The following is a 22,063-nucleotide window of genomic DNA, read 5'->3' on the forward strand; positions in this document are numbered from 1 at the left end:
AATGGAGAGGGGATTGAGAGGACGGTGCAGTGGAGAGGGATGGCTCTCAGTGGGTCAACCCAAAAGCTCTGACCCCAGGAGGATTTGATGCCATTTTCCCACGCAGGGAGTCGACCTGTGAGGAGCTCGTTAACAACATCTGCCCCAGTTCAGGGAGATTAACCCCCACCCCCAACCCCCGGCACCTCTACACACTCACACACACACACAAACCTCTCTGCTGTCAATCTCAGTACCTCACACGAGCCCCACTGCTCTGGACAGGCCTGTCCAAACCGGACAGGCCACTCTTGGCCCCTCCAGGCTCAGCTCAAAGGGCCTCCTGGAGATCCCAGCCCCAGCAAATCAATACAGTTTGACGCTGTCATTGGTATAGGTCCCTAACTGCATACATCCGTTTATTTGTCACACTCAAACTATGCTGTTAGGTGATGTCTGATCGGTACATCGGAGGAGTTTCCAGATTTGGGTTTGAGATTACTTGAAGTGTTGAGAGTTGTTTCAGAAGGTGTGTTCTTGCTGGAAGTTGCCAAGCAGGTCAATCAGGTGAGTTAGTGATGTCACCAACGTCAAGTCTGTCAGCCAGATTTGTGTAATGAGTTTGCCACTCATCACGCTGACGTAGAAGAGACACCCCAAACACACTTTTACCTCCTTGTTCACAAATACTCCCACAAGGCACGCAACCGGCAGGGCATGTTCTGACATAACGTGAGGAGACGCATGTGGAAAACAGGACCGACAGAGACGCGGTCGAGAGCGCTGCTGCTGTTAAGCTGGAGGCTTGCATGAGCTGCACAGATACATAGGTACGCACAGACACTCCGTGGCAGAATCCACTGGGAATCCGCTGAATCCATGTTCTACAGGGCTATAATTAGGTTAGTTTTTGGAGAGGGGGTTAAACAAACAAGGGCTGTGAGGTCATAGGCAGATGGAAGTGGGATATGCCTGCACTTGCTGAGTGGGCACAGAGCTCCACATGACAGGAGAGAGAGGGAGAGGGAGAGGGAGAGAGAGGGAGAGGGAGAGAGAGAGAGAGAGGCCCTCGGGCACTCAGCAGGGGGAGGATGGGGGGTGGGGGCAACTCGGATGGCCTCACTGCCAGAACATTCAAACACAATCAAGAGCTATGCACTGTCCAGCCACACACACCCAAAAACACACCTAAATCAGCTTCACGCATGATCACACAGAGAGCTGAGTTTTACAGAGTAGAAACTGTGAAACACGTCACCGCGTCGTCGTGTTAAAACTCCCGCATCAGTTCTCACAAGGAAACCTCAACGTTTTTGGTTTAAGGCTCACAACTTTGCGTATTTATCAAAGGGCCAGTGCAGGTGAAAGCAATGCAGAGGTTAAATAATTTTTCATTTCGATAAAGGACTAAAAACCATCGCTCTGTCCTGCCCACAGCAAACACCTCTGACACCGAGGAGCAGGTAGAGAAAAGCTGCTTAATTACAAAAAAATGAGTTGGAAAGTGTGATTAGGTGACGGGTGGCTGCTGGCACGCTACAATGACTTAAGACCCTGTCAGTGAATGCAGGGAGGTCTGGATAATCTTTTCCCTCCACAAAAGTGTGTGGGGGTAATCCAGGCCGCTGTGCTGAGCCGTGGATCAAGTCCTACAGGGAGTGTGGGAAGGCCAGCAGGACCGCCACTGCTTCGGCCCTCTTGGTGGCCAGAGCTTATTTATCCTTAAGTACACTGCCTGCCCGTTCCTCCGCACACCTTTGCATTATTAGAGCTTCAGCCACACAGGGAGCGTTGAGGGTCGTTAATTGTACGAGCGTGATACAGTTTTACTGTCACTTGGTGAAAAATAAAAAAAGTCGCCACGCAGACTGTTGGAGCTTGAGTGGTCACTGTACACTTTAACAGAACTAATCTGAAGGCGAGCAGATAGTCACGCTGCCCAGTGATTTCGAAACGTCACAAATGTAAATAGGCCCAACAAAAGTTTTTTGGTACCCAACAGAAATTATATAAAAGACTAAGTAAGAAAATCTATCATCAACATTTAAATACTGAATTTGATTCTCCAAGTCATCCCTACCCTTATTTTCTAGAGACTAAAATAATACACTTTGTACCAATCCTGATGTCAAAGTACACAAAGTAAATTTACAACCATATCAAGGCAATTTTCAGACGTGGTCTCTTGTGTTTAAAGGTGTATATTTATTTAATTTTTTTAAGTTTGTGCTACATTTAAATGTGACGTGATCCAAAGCTGATTCCCTTTCCTTCTTTGTTCTGTTTAGACTGTTAATTTTCTTAAAAAAAAAAAATTAAAATTGAAATGTTCTGCGTTTAAATAGGAAAAATACACTCAAACCGACAGTGTCTGACAGTAGTCTGTTTTCCCTAAGTAAACACTGAGATAAGTGTGTGAGCGGGGTAAAACTTAAGGAAAGACAAATAGTGTTTCAACAAATATTAAAAAAAACTGGAAAAGGAAGCTACACTAATTGTCTAACGTTAATTTCCTAATGAGACTGTTTTTTTACTAGGAATACCTGAAAGCAAACAACAAAAACCAGATCATTTTAAGAGGAGATTTTACCAAGCAGTTTTTGTTCAGGAAAACAAATGATAAACCTTTTTTTAGTGGAAATTATCTGCATGCTCCCTTCTCTATGAAGCAAACACATAACGTGTTTGTGTTGAGGGGGCCAAATCTCACTTCACATTATTATCAATGTGAAAATAACAGCTTCTCATTCAGTGTGTTTGGAGATCTTTACATTCACCTGAATGAAAAAGACAACAAAAAGTTTTCATTGGTTTTCCCCTGGGATTCAACCATGTGGTACTCAAAACATGTTTTTAAAAAAACCCCATCAAACCTCACATTAGACACAAAAGACAGAGTCACAAATCATGTTTTGTACAAATTTATTCAGCATTTAAGAATAGAGGATGGTCTTAAAATATGTAGAAACGTCAGTTTAAATAAACCTTTTCGTTCAGGATAATGAGTAAACATGACACTGCCAGAACCATCACAGAAAAATAACATTTTACAAAAACAAATCTGAACATTTTTCACGTGACAAAACATCGGGTTCACAAGCTAAAAAGAGAGGGTGGGGAAAAAAAAAACTTACTATAAATAAAACCTGCGTTTGCGACCCGCACAGTCTTAACATTTCATTTTGACCTAAGTCGTGAGGGGAAGGGGAAAAAAAGAGACAGAGAGAGAGAGACTACAAAATTTGGACACAGTCGAGACAACTGACATTCTACAAATTAAGTGTAAACATTTATGAACCAACTTTCCATCCAGCTTTTCTGAAATACACCAGCCTCTCTTAATGAGGCCATATGCCTTTTCATAGAGAGAAAATATGGCATTAATTAAAATATAGAAGTCCAATTCTTCTACATAAGTTGATTGCTTATACTTGTGATAAAAAGCCTCTTTGCAATGCAATTTACTCTGATGGGCTCAACGTTCAGTTTCGGTCCACTTGAAACTCGTTTTTAAAAAAAAAATGGACAACTCGAAAGATATTGAGATAAAACCGAACAAAAAAAAAACAAACCAAAAAAATAAAACTGTTGAACGTTGTGTCTGTAGCAACCATAAAGTTCAAGTATCCGAAGTACTTCTTTTTAAAGTTTGAAGTCTTTTTTTACTTTGTGTTGCTCTCAGATGTGGGTGAGAGGTAGCGTCCCATTGACGCCAGTCCCTGCGGTCTGATAGTGCGGATGGACGCTGTGTAACCGGCTGCTCTGCAGGGAGGAGTGCTCCGCGCTGTCCCCGCCGGGAGGCAGGTACATGCTTATCATATCCCTCAGGTCCCCCAAACACGCCCGCTGAGAGTGGGACGTGATGGCCGGCGGCGGTGAGCTCGGCTCGGTCTTGCACACGGACGCCATGGAGCTCAGCCCCATGGCGCTGGTGGTCTGCTGCGTGTACGCTGGAGACATGCTGTACGTGGAAGCCGCGTTCATGTAGGTCTGCGCCGACGACATCATTGGGTACTGGAGCCCTGCCATCTCGTATCGGTGCATCTGCTGGATCTGGGGGCTGTTCATGCTGTGATGCTGAGGGTAGGCCAACTGGTCCTGCATGAGGGAATACGCGCTGTTTGTCCACCCGTTCATGTGCGCATAACCGTCCATCCGCTGACCCACAGACACCGAGTTGTTGACGGCGCTGGCTCCTGGCGCCAACAGTCCCCCGGGCAAAGAATACTTGTCTTTCTTGAGCAAGGTCTTGGTCTTCCTACGGGGACGGTATTTATAATCCGGATGCTCCTTCATGTGCATAGCGCGTAGACGCTTGGCCTCGTCGATGAATGGCCTCTTTTCAGCGTCGGTCAGAAGTTTCCAGTCAGCCCCAAGCCGCTTGCTGATTTCAGAGTTGTGCATTTTGGGATTTTCTTGAGCCATCTTCCTCCGCTGTCCGCGGGACCACACCATGAAGGCGTTCATCGGCCGCTTCACCCTCTCCTGGTCGCTGACACTGTTGTTCTTTGCGCCCGGCGCCGAGCCCGAGTTGGACTGCGGGAGCGGGGACTTGATCTCGGTTTCCATCATGTTATACATTCAGGCGGCTTTTAATGTTCGCTCACAGGCACATAAAAAAGTTCACAAAACAGCTCCAAAAGTCAAAGGAGGTAGAGATACTGACCAGTCTCATAAGAAGCTGTGGGAGGAAAAAAAAAACAAAAGTTGTGCCCAAAGAGGCGAGTGAGTCTGCAGGTGCTTCTGGTTTCTCTCCGCGCAAAGCCGATGTGTCCCCCACGGATCTGAAACAGAAGTCTGTAAACTTGTTCGCCAAGCTCATCTGTTAATAGGCCTGGTGGCCGGACCATGTGATGTGGATTGACAGCATGACAATGAGGAGCAGGCGGCCAATCAGGGCGCAGCTCCCATATCCACCGTGCACCCAACCGGAGTGTTTTGGTTCGAGGAGGAGGGAGTGGTAAAGTTTTAAAACAGCAGCGCAGCTGAACGGGCCGAGCGCTAAATGTTACGCGCTTCCATCCTTACAAACTGAGAATGAAGACGAGTAAATAACGGAAAATGCAGCCGATTTAGTTTCTGCTACAGTCACATCAAAATCACGTTTCGAACAAACTTCACCCCAAGGCGTTTATCTGTAAAACTTTATTTCTGCACTTATTTGAATACAACTGAAACACACAAAAGTTTTCCTTTTTTTAATGCTGCCATACATAACCCTTAACGTAAAACGAAAAGGAGTACAGGCTTATTGTAGCCTGTCTCTGCAGCGGGGAAACAAAAGCCAAGAGGGATCATGGTCTCTGACAGAGACGAATCCCAGCAGGCCAAAACACACCTAAAATTAGTTTAAATTGTTCAAGTGAAAAGTGGCATAGTCTATCATGATAAGAAAGGGTGCCATGGGTAGAGAAAATGATCAAATAGCAACCAAATATTCCTTTAGTTCTTTAATCACAATTTCACAAAACACGAATTTGCCAGTCGTCTTATATTTGTGGATTTCGATGCTGGCAAAACCTTCCACACACACACACACTTTTCCCCCCCTCTCTGTTTCGTGAGAACATTTTTTGGTCCACCTGCTTGTAGTTTTTCTCAGGAGTTGTTCAGTCTACAACTACAACTGAATGTTCTCAACCTGGAATAACTTAATTTCCTCCCCTCGTTACTTTAACTCCTGTGGAGAAATATTCATTTACACATAACCCATTATGTGTGTGTGAACGTTGAAATAAGGTAGAATGAGGCTGATGGCTGCACTAAATAAAATAACATTAGCAATTAAAAAAAAAACACGCCAGAAGCAAGTAAATGATCTTATCTGTGTGTCTCATAAAATCACCTCAACGTGGATTCACTTACAACAGGAGGATGTTTCAAATTCAATTAATGCCACTAATGTGGATGTTCCTGCAGCGTTAAGGGACCCGCAGTGCAAAACTTTAATGCATTAACGACCTCTTGTGGAGGGGACGGGCCAGCTCTGAAATCCCAGAGGAAAAGCTTTGGAGTTTGGAGAGAGTGTGTGTGCGCGCTCGGGCAGCTCGTCGGGTCATGTGAGGGACTGCTCGTACTGTTTACATACTTGTTTTCTCTCTGCGGTGTTAATGGTTGTTAAAATGATTAGCGTGGAGTGGCCTTCATTTGCATGCGTCTCCTTACAAACGAGCCGAAACGCCGCTTCGCCGCTGAAACCAATCGGCAAAAAACCTTCACACCTGCTAATGATTGCGAGGTGGATCGTCCATCGAAAACAACAATTAACACCTCAGCATTTAGATGAGCGCTGCGGGGATCGTTTTCTGTGCTATGTGCATTTTAGAGCGTTTCACCTCCTGGAGTTTGAAAAGCTGAAACGCAGCTACCGTGGGCCTCCTGCATTTGTCACAGACGCGGGGCGGTGCGTCGCGTCCACCTGAGGAGCGTGCGGACTTTTATTTTCTGCGGAGGGGGGGTGGGAAAACATGTTTGAAAACACTGAATCAAGAGCCCCACGGATTCAGTCGTTCAATGAGCTGCTTTTAAAATTATCAAGCAACCGATCTGTCAGTCATCTTTGCTCCTTTTTGTTTTATTCCTGTGAATGAAGCAAAAGTTTCCATTTTCAATGTGAAGTAAAAGCACTCAAAATCCAAAGCGTTTACGCGTGTTGGGTTTACTGTAGCACGCAGGCAGCTGTTAGAGAAACATAAATGTCAAAGTTACACTAAGGGACATGAAGACAGAGGTGTCAATGATATTTTTGACTAGAGCTGCGACAATTAGTTGATTGATCAGTTAGGCGAGCAGCCATTTTTCAAGCATGTTTCTTTGTCATTTATGATTAAAAAAATAAGGTGTCTTTGGGGTTTTGGACTCTTGCTCGGCAAAAAAAGAAGTTTGCAAACTCTTTTCACCTTTTTTGGACTTTTTTTTAAAAACAGACTAACCGATTAAAAGATTAATCGTGAAAATCATCTGCTGATTAATCGATAATTAAAAACAATAATCGCTTGTTGCAGCCCTAATTATGACCCTTGAAATTAGACTAAATACATAAGCACAAATAGAGATGAATAGAGAAGATGTTATCTTAAAGGGAGGGAAAGGCCATCGGTCCGTCAGGCGCACAGTTTAGCCTGGTGGTAAATCAGCTGAAAACAGACATCACTTCATGAATTTAATTTTCGCGTTCAATGGGGCGTTACAAACAGAGCAAGAGCAATAAAACTAACGTCCAATTAGCAGCCATGTATTCCCAGAGACCGGTTATTTGTTTATCTGGGCAGATCTCAATACTGATCCGCTTGTAATCTTCTTATGGAAATGGACCGGTAGCTGAGAGAGAGAAAACACACCAGGAGTAACCCGGACTTTGGTAATGAGGGCCTCTGTGCAGCTAATTTCCTAATTAAGGGACGGAGGACCACCAGCACAGTCTGCTCTGAGTCAGACTCAACAAGCCCGACAGCCCAGAGGGGCTCTCAGGACCCCGCTGCTGAATCTGGGAACGGAGTGGGTGTCCTGATGGGAGGATATTAACCTGCACGCAATCAGCTCCCGCCGCACATCATTTCATGTTTCAAACGTGCACAGATCGTTCATGTGCACAGAGCTTCCAAACACTATTTCCTCTCAATGCATCAACTCCCGAGGAGAAATCAGTTGAATTTAAGGATTTCTTTCTTTTTTTTTTCCTGGTTACAATAAAGACGAATCGAATCCAAAAATCCAATTATTTCCTTTAAATGTGACACTCGTGTTGACGCAGCATTAAATCTGGTGGGTATTTTTTTTTGACAGGAATAACAGGAAATTGAGGTTTTTGGTTGAAGAAACTGTCCAACCGTGGCCTTTGGGCCTGGAAAACAAAATTAAAAACGATATAGTTATGTTTGCAATGAGCTTTATGAGAGTTCAAATCTATTCAGGTCGACTAATTGACACAAAGCGACGTTAATCCCACCTTTGAAACAAGTTCAGTTCTTTGCATGTCTTTGCAGCCTTTTGCTCGGCTGTCAACGGAGCTTTATGGTCAGACAATCACAATTCACGACGGACAAAATGCGCTCAACTTCAATATTACACGACGGGACACAGACGCCGCATGTCTGCCATTCAGCTGCACATAAGTAACCGATAACAGCTTGTAATTTATGGCTATTTTATTGTCTCTTTTATCCTTCCTGCCAGCGTTTGCACGTTGTTTCTAACTTAAAACTAATTAATAGGACAGTTTTGTTTTTTTTTTTGTTTTTTGGTTGTTGTTGTTGTTTTTAGAATCGAAAAGTCGCATCTCAGACAATAAAACAACATTATTTTTTACGTGTCCGTTTTAAACCCCGTGACCTCCAGAATCAATAACTTTTTTTTCCTTTTTTTTTTTTTTGTTTCAGCTCTGTGACTGCGGACAAGGCCTTTGAGAAACAGTAATTAACACAGAATGGGTTTTCAATTACAGCCACAATGGAGACTGTCTCATTAAGATTTGCATGATTTTTGGACGTGGAATGCAAATGAAGATGCAATTTACGCACGGTCTGCTGTTCCTATTGTGTCGGCGTGAATGGTTGCGTCCTCCCAGTTCAACACAGGTAAAATAATATTCACGGGTCATTTAAAGGAATAAAAGTGCTGCTATTATCACCTCTTTATTTCACAAAGCACGGCTAGTAATCCCGATGGTAATTTGACTTATTTGACCCATAAGAGTTCGCACTGACTGGAAAAAAAAAATCAACTAAAATAGCTTAGAAATGTTTAATACCTTTGTGTGTAATGCGGACTCATGACTGAAGGAAATATTGTTTTTAACTGTCCGATTTTCTTTAACGTGTTTTCAACGTGTTTTGTATCACCTCTCACACTCACAATTTCACAATTAAACTCCCATCATTCATTTATGCCCTGGAATCGTATCTTATTAGCGCTGCTAAAAATAAATCTAAAATGCATTTGTATTCCTGAACGCTGCTTTGGGAAAACTCATTAGGCGTTAATATTAAGAGTTAGTACAGCAACAGGTTTAAGACCAAAAAAGTATTTTAGAGGCTCTGGCCAAATGTCATCACCCCAAAAACTTTAATTAAAGCATAAACAATGAGAATATTTTCCAATAAACGTCTCTACAGGAACTGTGACTCTCTCCTGAAGAGCAAACACAAAAGAATATCAATGAGAAGGACCTGAAGATTGGCTTCATCTAATTAAATTTCCTTTTTATTATTATCATCATCACTATTAGTAAATATGTATATTTTACAAAATAATGTACGCACATCTAGTCCGGATAAAGGATAAAGGACACCTTGACATGAGTAATCAGATTGGTTGAGGATGGTGGCTTTCAGTGTGTGACAGAGAGGAGACTGGAGGGGGAAGAGAGCTGCACCACGACACACAATAAATGGAGGCCACGTACTCATCTTCATGAGAATATGATTTTCTTTTTTTCTTTCTTTTTCTTTTTAAACCGTGTCATCACTTTCCCCTCAAATGTTCTTTCACAGAACAACTGAGCTTCAGCCTTCATGAGAGGGAACAGGATAAGGACGAAGCTGGCAGATTAGTAAACTCACCACATGTTGGGGACGCAACCCCGACAATCATCTTTTGGCTCAGCGCGGGCCCATCTGAGGCGGTGAAAGCGCCTGGCTGCAGTCACTCCACGGAGGGACTGTCGCTCAAACCTTCAAAAGAGAAAACACACGCACTCAGAGGACGGATGCATCGATTTTCAGGAGCACTTTAGGTGGAGATTAGCGAGTCTGTCAGGAGGACTCAAGGCTAATGGAGAACGCCGCATTCTTGCCTCCACACAGCTGATTTATTTGTGATGTGTCCGCACTCAGCAGCCACCTTGTTCAGCTCTGTGGAATGTAACCGTCTTACTCATTGACCTCGGCATGTAAAACAACATGCAACAAGCTGTTTGCCACACGCCTGTGAAGAATGTTTCAAACTTTAGCCTCTTCCTCCCCCCCCGGCAGGCCAAGCATGTCCTTCCTCATTATGTTCTTGTGTGAGCACGGCCAAGGCTGCTGACACAGACCCAGCGTAATCTCTTTAACCCGCCACTGTCATGAGCAGGCAAAGCGTGACCACCCAGCACTGTGGCTCATCTCACTTAGCCGAGGGAACAGTTCTTCACTTCATCACCTCTTTGGGTCGTAGCTGCGTATGCTTTAGGGATGCACATTTCAAACAAATTCAATATGTGAAGTGAGCTCAACACAGAAGTGAATGCAAAAAATTGAAAATTGTGCCAGGGTTAATCATTCTTACAAGACCACTCAGTGTAATCATGCGCAGCACTGTGCAGTTTAAAAACTCATATACTCAGTGACCCTTGACGTTTCCATAATTGACACAAGCTTTGCTTTTTTTAAAAAAAAATAAATTTTTTTTTTGCTGCTCCCAGTTATCAACTAATGAAGCTAAAAGCAAATTAAATTATATCACAGGAGAGGACATCTGTGGAAGCATTTGCGATGAACATACAATGATTATTAGTTTCATGAAGTCATTATTTTTTTAGACAAAGACTGTACATTTACTTAGCAGATTAGGAGAAGCGCTCATATTAAAACTATTGGTATATGATCCGTTAAATGAAAAATAAAATACTAAATTACGGTGAATTATATGCTCCCATCCAGTGAGAGCTAATTTCAATTCAGTTTAAATTAAGCAGAAAATTTCAATAAATACAGTTTTCCTTCTGAGCCACTGGGTGAGGCTGCATTAAGCCATCTAGTCGTGTGCAACATGATCCCTTCGGCTGCCTAAACTTTCTCATCTGAAGCTCAGAGCCTCCAATCTTCACTTATCCTGTTGAGACATCACACTCGCTGGTGTTTGTTGGCCAGTCGTGTTCAGAATGCACTCTGAATAAACAGCAAACTCTGTAGCAACGAGCAACAAAAGAGAACTCAGTTTGAATGTTTTATTTTGCACCAGTGTTAAAGTCAGGTTAGTCTGTCAGCAAAGCAGATGTGTGCTGCTTGCAAAGTGCCGCCTGTGAATGGCATTATCAAGCACCTCTATACGATGATCGTTTTAAATACTGTTATTGCCTGACTGGCTAATTACAGCACTCATTATTTTCCATGTATCTTTTGAATCATTGCCATGTTCAGTTTTTCCAAAAACAATGGAAACTTTCTCTGTGTTTTGTTTGGGAGAAAGTGCTGAATCGTCACTTTTTGCTTTGCGCCGTGCCCAAGCAAGCAGCCCTCTTTTGTTTTAGCCATAATTGAGATCCCACTAATCTAGCCTCTTTTAAAAAATGAAACGGTCTCTTTGTCAAGGCTTCATTAGCTTAAGATAATATTGTGTGAATGCACAATTAATTTGCAGTGTAACTTTAATTAATTAAATACACCCAATTTTGTAATATGATTAATGCCACCAAGTTGTTATCTGTATTCTCCTCCAAAATGAATATGTAACAGCGATACAGCACTGAGCATTAATTGGGCCTTTTAAGAACCCAAAACTAGGTTAGGTAATTATAAGAGGTAATTTATTAAACCTTAAATAAAGAAACAAACAAGCATAAATTGATATATAAATCATGAGTACCATTGTGTGTAATCTAGCTGTGATTTGGGAGAAAATGACAAATCTTTGTTGCGTGCAAAGCACTTGATAAAGCAGATAGTGGTCATAAATTCAGTCCCAGTCAAGGTCTCATTAAAAGAGGCACAATTTAATTAAGAGTTAGCCATCGCCCTCCAAATATATTAATTACCTTGAGCATGACGAGATGAGTGCAGTGATTATTGCGTATTTCATTAGAGTAAGTCTTGTGGGAGAAGAGCAAACTAAGGTGGGAAGCTAGCTGTGTTGACAAGATAATGGATGGGCTGGTCTGAGATGAATTTGGTCACCTTGCCTTGGGTTGAGCTCAGAGAGGTGAGACAGAGGACAGCGCAGGTCCTGGAGAAGGTAGGATGTCTCCACTACGTTTACTGGGACTGTAAGGCAAAAGGCTTTGGCAACTCTCCAAATTCTAATTTACTGCACTAATCATTATATGAGGAATGTGTGTCTAAATGACAACGAGGGCAAAAATTTAGAGACAGTTCAGATTGAGCATTCACTATTCAAAAACTGGTTTTCAGCAGGACAGACGAATCCAATTTCCAAGTCAAACTTCAAGAAATGACATTCTGGAGTTGACTGCATGGCGATATGAGATATAAATCTTGTTAAGTTTCAAAGTAAGATTCCTTTTGACTCAGCTGAAAACTGCATATCCTTAAGATTGTTGTTAACCGTATTAAAATTTAGTTCCTCTCTTAGTCACTTTAACCTCTGAAAGTGATGAAAAAGAAAACCAAAAAAAGATGTGTGAAAGCATAAAGAAGCAGCAGTAAAAATCATTACCGCGCCTGATTCTTATAGGCTGAGTCCACTATGGTGCACTTCTAATATTCTACATTTCGCTCGTATCAACTTGTGCTTTTCACTAACCTGGCTAATATAGAGCTACACCTATTTGTTCACACACACACATCCACACACAGCCCAGGGGACTGCAGAGGCGACGGCTCGTTGCCCCTAAGACTGATATGTCAATGAAACATACAAGATGTTGCCGCTGCACTGGAGCGATTTCCAGCCTCGCTCCTCTCTTGGCTGACAGCAGGACAAAGAGCCTAAGCTACTATTATCTGGAAGCAAGCTCTCGTTCCTGCTTTCATCTCCCTCCTCACTTATGCAAACATAGATATATGTGCTTGTGCAAACACACAGAGCTCAGGACAAAGTCACCGATGCATCCAGTGTGCTTATCCGTCTGGACTTCAGTGTGTTGTAAGGAGTTTGGTCGCTGTTTGGTACATTAATGTTAAAGTGTCAAAACGGCTGTAGTGTGCGCAGCTGAGGCTTTTGCCTTTCGGGTTCGCAAACTTCGACACATCAATTTTCAGATCCGCGGTGTCTGATCAGAATGACATCCAGACCAACAAGTGGCTTGTCTTGTCTTTAAAAAATAAATAACCTCCACCACAACGTCTTAACACGAACACATGAACAGAGGTAGTAAACGCAACCTACAGGACACAAAGCTTCCTGCACCATCTCCCTGAACAGCTCCCTCCCCTCCCCTCCCTCCCTCTTCTCTCCTCTCGTTACTACTACCCTCCTCCCACTCTGGCCAGAAAATTCAGGGCACTCACCAAGCTCTGACTGGTCCCGAGGCTGCTGCTGCTGCTGCTCCCCAATCCCTCTGTTAGACACACCTTCAACAGCTGGCTGTCGGCAGGCCCAAGAGCAGGACCGTGGACTGGAAGATAGCAGCGACATCCTCAGCCCAGACTGCAACCGAAGCCATTCAGCACCACCACCACCACCACCACCATGGCAGCTCCCAGTGCAGCAGAGAAATCTAAAGAGTGAGCGAGCTGGGCAGTCACTGGTGTGGTAGTGCACACTGCAGCTCAGCTCTCCCTGCTCTGGGACCCATCTCATTCAGCCAAGATTGCTTCATACAAAAGTTGACAATGCAGCAGTGAAAGCCATTGTTGATATTCAACATTTTTTAAATAGCTGAGCAGAATAGACAACATGGCAGGCTGCAAAACTTGGCAAGGGAAACTGACCTGGAGCTTCCCGTTTGAAAGGGTTGCCTCGCTGGGTGAGAGGAGAGTGGGCCATTGTGTTAAAAAGAACGAGAGCTTGTGTGAAAGAGCTCGAAAAACAAAACGTCTCTCCCATCCCGGGAGAGCAGAGTACAATGCTTTCAGTGCAGCAGGAAGAGGACAATCACCTCACACGTTGACAAGCGTATACATATTACCAAGAAAGAGCTGAACAATGATATCAGGGCAATCAGATCCGTTATAAAACAGGATATTATATTTCTGACTCTTGAACTGAACAAGGAAGTTCCAATCCCACATAACACTCTGACAGAGTTGTTAAAAAATAAACTGTGTCAAAGCTAACAGTTAGCTATTACAAGCAATTAGAAAGTCAGGAGGAATGTCTTCAATCTGTTTCTCTAATGTTCCACAGATGAGGATGATACTACGGACCGACACTGTTAATGGTGTTCTGTTTCCCTCTTTGTCAAGCTGACAAGCTTGCAGATTGATATGGACATTTAAGAAGCCTTTAAGCTTCCATATGTCAGAGCATCACAGTGCCGCTCGTGCCTCAAAAGCTATCAAAACATGTCATGTATGTGTGTGAATGTGTGCCTGGAAGCCCTGAGGCGAGTCCCAGTGTTGCGTTTCATGTGCCCTCGTGGGCAGCAAGACGAGAGGGAGGGCCTGAGTGATTAAAGTGGGTTGAAAAAAAAACGTGAAGGACACAGCAGCAATACCTGGGACCAAACCCATTCAGCACAACACAAATCCATCCACTTATTATATAACACAATACTGTAGAATCAAAGTATTCAAAAGCACACATGGGGACATCATAAAAATCTCCTGTAACGCGTATGAGTGCTTTTTTTACTTGCCTGCTGATTGATCTTCTGTTGGAATAAACCCAGCAGTGTGTTCTCTTGCTAGTGCTTTTTTTTTACCTGATCACCAGTTTAAACATCCAGTGATGGGGTCTTTTTTATAACTTTTTAAAATAACATTTATTAAATATTCAAATTTCTGTATATTAATTTTCCATCAACTGACTAAATGATTTTTGCAAACACTGGTTTTAACACTCAGTGTTCCCACACCTCCCAATGCTGTGTATGTACATTTTGACAAATTGCAAAAATCAAGCATTCAATCAAACATTTTTTTTATTTTCTCATAACTTTATTAACAGAACTTTATTGTAGAAAACCTTCAACTTGTTAGCTCTTCCCTCTGCCACAAACTGAGCCTGTACATTTCATTTTGCACAACATTACACTGTTTATTTGTTGTATATATACTTTTTTTATATTATTATTATTATTGTGTGTATTGCTGCTGCTGAACTGTAATTTCCCAGCCTGGGATCAATAAAGCATATCCATCTATCTATCTATGAGGGTGACAAGACCCCCCTCCCTCTCACACTCACTCTGACAACCCAACCAGTCAAGGCGGATGGCCGCTCACCTGGAGCCGGGGTCTGCTACAAGGTTTCTGCCTTCTAAAAGGCAGCTCTTACTTAACACTGTCGTTAATGTTTTACTCGTGTGGGGGACGTTGGGTCTCTCTTATTAAAGACTAAACTGAAGAGTTTGGTCTAGACCTGCTCTATTTGGAAAGTGTCCTGAGACAACTTTTGCTGTGAACTGGTTTTATGCAAATAGGACCATGAAGAAACGTTGCTGCACTATATAGGAAAATATTTTATACGTCGTATGGGCAATTCATGAAAAAATACATTCATTTTGTTTGCAAACAATTAGAGCTCAGAAAGGTCTACATTCCTGTAAGACATCACTAACAGAAGTTCAAACGGACCTATTTTTGTATTCTGATAAATTCTTTGCCACGATCCTGAACCACATTTTACATTTCTGTATCCCACGAAAGCAAGCTGACTAAACAATATTCAAGCATTCATTTGGAGGTGTGAAGGACCACTCGGGGGTCTCTAGGACTCTGACCACAACATGAGAGTTAATCGTTCCAGCTCTAATATGTCCTACAGTGTCACACACTAATGTAAGGAATGAAATCTGGGGGTCTTGTTTTCACTTGTTCAGAGGCTGATCTGCGGTGAGAGGAAGGTGAACAGGGAAACAGGAACAGTCTGGCCTTTTGACATAGGCAGGCTCGGAGATGGAGATGTATAATTACATTGATCAGAGAGAAATTACAGCTGTGAGAACGAGAGTAGGGCCCGCATAATCGTATAGGTGTGTCAGTACTTGGCTGCAAGACAGAGACACAGAGAGGAGGGGGTGGGGTGGGGAGACCTGTGGCGTCTTTACTCAAAATCCACGTCAGCACCCCCCATCACACACTATTAGCTGCCATCAAAGCTCTAATTTTACTCTAGCATTACACCCCGCTCCCTGCATCCCCCTCCCTCCCCTGCTGGTCTGGATGGCGCAGCCTGGTGGGAAAACGACATTCAATCCGCTGTCCGCCCCATTCAGGCCAAATTGGCAAATGACAGCTCTCCGCCTCTCAGATTTCGGGAAGTGAAAAGTACCACCGCCACCATCCGCCTGTGCCTCCAAAGGTTGTTGGCGGAGAAAGGAAGGAGGGGTGAGCACGGGGAGTGGGGGGGGTGTAAGGACCAGTGAGGGCAAGGAGTGGACCAAGGTGGGTTAACAGCCTCCCTTGTCCGCATCGGTTGTGACGGTGCTGGACAGAGAACACAGAGAAAAGAAAGAAGAATGCATACTCAGCAGATCAAAGGAACTTCCCTGAGACCAATGGGAAAAGTTGATCTAAATCCCCTAATCGCCCACTTAACCACCGGGGGCCGAGCCATCCGGGCACATGAGAAGGCAGCGTTCGCCCTCATGAAGGTCAACAGCAGTGAAAGGCCAGCACATAAGAGTTGAATCTCAGGGAACGCAGGCCTTAACTGCGCCTTAAGACCAGCTTTCATCCAGGTCAAATCAAATGGATTATACGAGGTTAAACCCCCGCCTCCGAGATGCATCATCTCGTTCTCAACTAGACAGAAATAAACCAAGAACACAACAGCGTGTGGTATCTTTGGTTTGATGAACTGCATATGAAAAGAAAAGGGTAAATGCAAAATGACACAAATAGTAAATCACAGGCCTTTATGTTAAACTTTAAAAAATATATATGGAACGTGTATACAGAAGCGGCACTTTGCTCAACTCGGTCTTTCATCTGCGTTTTAGCATGACACACAGGGAAAAGACACAGAACATATTGTGTTAGACACTAACTGGCCGCACGACTGAATGGTACTCTTACTGCTAATTGAGTGCTAATGGCAGTTCCCCCTGCAGAGAATACTAATTAATGCTCCATTCTTCTGCGGGCTGAGCGCGCACTCCACCACGGCCTAATGAGGGGAGGCAGGTACGTCCTCTTCCAGGGCGGGTTAATAAGCGCAGCACAGTGGGGTCTGAGAAGAGAAGGCCATACCAGGGGGCTGCTTCCTGTTCCCTAATCTTAGCAGACCCCCCTCAGACCACTAACAATGGGCCACAGAGGTAATGAAAGGATTTATCCCATAAACTCGGAAAATAGGCCTGCTCATGCGCCTGTGTGGAAAAGCACCTCGAAAGTTTTGTTGTCTCTACGAAATGAAACATTAACATGGAGGCAATTAGGAATTAAAAAATAGCAACCAGTGCACTTACAGAAAGTGATATTTTTTTTTCTTCTTCCAGACAAAAACATTTGTTCATTCATGTGTATGTAATTCATTATGAAACTATTGTGTGTATACACTATTTGTACCCAGCAATGCAAACAGTATAAAAGTAATTGGAAAATTGTACCTTTAAAGAGAAAAAAAAAAAAAAAAGATTTTTGACACCAAGCACCATTTCATATTGGGTATGTTTTCTTGTATGTCCCCCTACAGAATTACAAACTAGAAACTGCTGACTTGTCTGAGAGAACAACTTCTATTTTATATAGTGTCCAGCTCCCTGAGAAAATAAACCACTGAAAAATAAATAAATACATTACCTGTTTGGATGCAGAAAGCCTGGGAATCAGATTCAAAGTGCTCAAGAAAGAATGGATGTGCGTGAGTATGTGGCTGCGTGCATGAGAGTAAACATAGATTGAGGATGGCATTGGAATTACCTGAGTGAGATAATGGTGGTGCATTAGATTAACTTTCAGTCCTTAAATGCAACACATTTAGGCAATCTTGTCCCCCAAAAACATGTCAATGTCTGAAAGGCCTCCCTCGCGCTATCAGGAGCCTCTGGTCCCCCACACTGATGCAGCTGGCAAGGCGCTACTGTCGACTGTCAAAACGCAGCGCCAGATCTAGTTATAAAATAATTGAATTTTCATATCAGAGGGGACCAGAGTCCCAGCAGACAATAGGAGTGCTGAGTCCTCTCTGATATTGGCTCAGGCCCTTTGCCATGCGCATGAAATCAGTATGTTAATGTTCCAGGGTTTTCTTTTTTTAAGGGCACTTGTGCTCTCGCAATGTACTACCGATGCGGTTTCAAAAAAAATGCAACTATTGATAAGTAGGCAGCCAGAAACCCCCTCAACCCCTCCTCCCACCCAACATGCCCACCCCCCGCCTCCCCCCCTCAACCCACCAAGGCTCTAGACGTTCTCGCACCCCATCCTCCCCCATTATTAAAATTGTAATTTATTTTTCTAAATCAGAATGACAGCTTGCTTTCTTTTCTCTGCAGCAGGCAGTGAATCACCACGCTTTAATTACTTTCGTAACTTCGCTGACCCTGTGAGCGTGCTGCTCTGCCAGAGAAAATGGGACCTCCAACAAAGGCCCTCCACAGCCACAGCCGCCTTCGGTTCATTCAAAATGCGAAAATTTATCAAACTACGGATTTTATAAGATTTTGTTAACATTTCACCTCCTATCTCTTTCACACTCCCCCAAAGCACCCCCGCTTGCAACAGTTCTGCACTCCAATCTCCTGGCCCAGCTCCTGAAGAAAACTCAGTGCACTGGATAACAAGCTTATTCCAACTCTTCCTCCTTTCCTTCCCTCTCTCTCTCTCTCTCTCTCTCTCTCTCTCTCTCTCTTTCTATGAATGTGTGCTTGTGTTGACTCAACAAGGTCTCCTCAGGTCAAAACAGCCAGAGGTCAAACTATTATCAGTAACCCCTTCATATCCAGGCCGTGGCCCCCGGAGAGCAGGGAGACACACGGCGCAGGGTCCCGAGGCCACACAGCACACATCAACGGGGATGAACACTACATTTGATCACTTCACAGATCTCTGGCCCGCGCACATCGGGGTCAAGCTCTATTCTGCACCGGCCGTCAGAGTCCGTCACGCGGCTATCGACTACTTTTTCTGACCACAGGTCATCGCCACAAAGGAGTCGCTTCAGTATTTAAAAGCATCTCTGAAACTGTCACATGGATCGTGGCCGTGACACCGACGTGTGAGGGAGCCACATGCGACTTTCAAGTTGAACAGGAAGGCCAGTTAAGAAGCTTTGCTGCTGCAAAGTTCAGGCATGTTTTCTTGTTCGCCAACAGATCCCTATTTGCTTCACATTATTTCCCAGCGCCTGATTTATTAAAGCAGCTAATATGTTGTAATCCCTGCTATCGCTCTCACCTTCTCACTGGCACACCACTGTTTTGGGCTGTGCCACTGTGTGAACCAGGACTGTGCAGGCACGGTTGGTCTTTTGCTGACTGCCTGATAATTGAATGAGCGATTATCCCTCCCATTAATAGACAATGATACAGAAAGCACTGCCATATGTACGGAATATTAATGAGTGGCTGCAGAGGCCTAGATAAGAGAAGTGCCATGCAGTTGCTGTAATAGGGGTTAAAACAATTTGCCCCCCACCACCCTATCCCTACCCGCGCACACACACACACCAGATCCCATGCTTTCCACTATGCTAATCCTTCAGCCTGTCACTAGCTTAGCAGGCTGCTACCAACCAATCACCCTGCACAGTCTGGACTTGTGCTTGGCGCTGACCTCACCGGTGCCAAGGCCGAGCTGCCATCGTGCGAGAGTGTGAGAAGGTTCACTTGATGACAGAATGACGTGCTAATGATGGGAAGATGCCGGTGCTTAGTATTTATGCTATTTGCCACAAAGAAGGTAGAAAAAAAAACACAGCTATTCAGACAAAAAATAATCACAACCTCCTCCAATTTTTTTTCCAATTTATCTCACTGTTTCCAAGCTGAATCTGTCTTCATCTTATTGCTTTCACAAGTATGCCCCCCCACCTCCACCCAAAGTCCACGCAGAGTAAAGATGGAGCCGAAGCCTGCAGCGCCACAAAGGCCTACCCTGCACCATCTCCACTAAAATTTCAAAAAAGGTTGCAGGGGAGGGTCAGGCAGAGGAAAAAAGTTGGGGCACACTTCCATATGAACCGCCATGCCAATCAATATCTAACATCTATTAGCATTGGAAAGCAGTATTTCCCCTTTTACCTTGCAATAATTGTGCTTAATGCTGTGAAGTACCTTATCATAGGTCTGAAGGCAAAAGAAAGGCCAGTTACCATGGCGACTGTGAAAGCCATTGGTTTCCTTTTCAGCAGAATAATGAACTTCTCTCCTCTGTGTGTCACTCTTCCACCCCACTCTCAGCCTCTTCGATTAAATTGCAGTCCGTGCGTCCTTGAAATCCCTCGCCTCTGCCTTATAATTTGCCAAACAAGAGAATAACAGAGGAAAAAATGTTCAAGGCTCAACATCACTTTAGGCCAAGGCGTAGGTGTAGCTCACAATCAATACAAAGCAGAGGTTTGTTTATTTATTTATTTTTTTTTTTTTAAAAAAAACTACCAGGACTTACCTCTTAATTAAAAGTAAACACTCACAGGCCATAGTGGCATTTAAATATTGTTTTCATATTAGAAAATCTGCACTCATTCTCTTAGGGTTAAACAAATCTTAGGTTTCAAAGAGTCTAAAATAAAGCGTCAATTAAACTCTGTTTTATTTTTTGTTTTTTGTTTGTTTGTTTTGTTTTGTGGGCGCTTTTCTATATGTTTAACATCAGTGCGTCAGGCCTGCACTTGCACAAATATGAACCTGCATTTGAGTCTTTATTTGTGCAGGTGAAGACTCTGCACTTTGAAGTTTGTAGGATGAGACGGGGCGGGGGGCTCCTTTGTCACCTTTAAGACTGATGGATGTACTGAGCTGAACAGACTTGTGAAAGTAGTCTGAGACGTGCTCCACAGACAAGTTATTTTCTACATTTTCATTAGAATAAAAGATGAGGAGGGGGAAAAAAACATGTTTTTCCTCCTTTAAATGTCGTGAATTTGGTCATTGATTGCACTCGCTATGCGCGGTGTCCTTGAGCACAGACACACTCGCTGCCCGAAGACACCACGTGTTTTATTCAGCGCTGTTGTCTACGTGATGGTCGATTATAGATTAAAGTGTGTGTGTGTGTGTGTGTGTGTGTGTGTGTGTGTGTGTGTGTGTGTGTGTGTGTGTGTGTGTGTCGGGGGGGTAAACTCCTGCAGTTATTTCAACTATGCTAAACTGGGGAGGAGGGAGACGCACTCAAATCCAAATCAATAAATAAATAAAAAATCACTCTGAGTAATTTATTTTCACTGTAATTCCACTCGTAAGTAACACAATGACAGAAAGTGTGACTGTTTTTGTTCACAGATGTCATACACGTTCTTGAATAAAACACAAAATCTTGTGTCTGTTTAGGGCTCCTTGACATGAATGGAAAAGTTCCTGACCCACTGATACACACCTGCCAGGCCTACAGCATACAGCATGAACACCGCATAACGTTTGGTAGAACATACTATGATTTATATCACTTAAAAAAAATAAAAAAAAAAAAGATGAAAATATCCTGATCACACAGGAGGGATTTTCAGTTGTTTTAAAACGCAGTTAATCCAATACGTTATTTTTATTTATTTATTTATTTTAAATGCCGTCTTCTGTTTTCTAAACTGTTGGGTATTAATACATTCTTACTCGTCATACTAAAGTGACAACCGCTTTTTTAAAAAATTTATTTTATTTTTTAAATTATCTTGTTTTTATTTTTTTTTTGCCTACTAGTGAAGTCAACATCTTAAAATTGAAAATAGCCTAAATGCGCCTCCATATTTCCACATTTTCTTCTTAAGCTCAGTCCTGTTCTACCTAAATACACTATTCATCATTCAAGGTTAATTTTAAGACGAACAACACTGTGCAATTTTGTAGGATCAACAAAGACAGAAAGGGTGTGTTTTACCCATAATTCCCCAGCCCAGTCTCCATTGTACTCACAGCAGACCACTTTAGACTTTATTAAGATTTCTCTGCTTTTGCTATTTAGAGTCGGCCTTTCATTTTAAAAAAAACTACGTCCGCGCTGCTTTGACACCTGCAAAGTGCAACTGGCAGAGATACCAAATCCAGAAGTCAAAACCACTTGACTAAAGTTTATTTTCTGTACAACGCTGAGTCAAAGTAAATGTATAACGTGGGGTTTCCTGTCACTGGAGAGGCCTGCATGGTAGCCTGTGTAGACCTTCACAT

General features: G+C 43.2%; 1 protein-coding gene across 1 annotated transcript; it reads right to left on the bottom strand.

The window, feature by feature from the left end:
* Positions 1-2,884: 2,884 nt before the first annotated feature.
* On the bottom strand, positions 2,885-4,789 carry sox3 (SRY-box transcription factor 3). Its single transcript, XM_046406557.1, has one exon. The coding sequence runs from the start codon at positions 4,558-4,560 to the stop codon at positions 3,658-3,660; it is 903 nt and encodes a 300-aa protein (XP_046262513.1). The 5' UTR covers positions 4,561-4,789; the 3' UTR covers positions 2,885-3,657.
* Positions 4,790-22,063: the final 17,274 nt, after the last annotated feature.

The sequence above is a fragment of the Scatophagus argus genome, chromosome 12 (assembly GCF_020382885.2).
Source record: "Scatophagus argus isolate fScaArg1 chromosome 12, fScaArg1.pri, whole genome shotgun sequence".
Classification (NCBI taxonomy): Eukaryota; Metazoa; Chordata; class Actinopteri; family Scatophagidae; genus Scatophagus; species Scatophagus argus.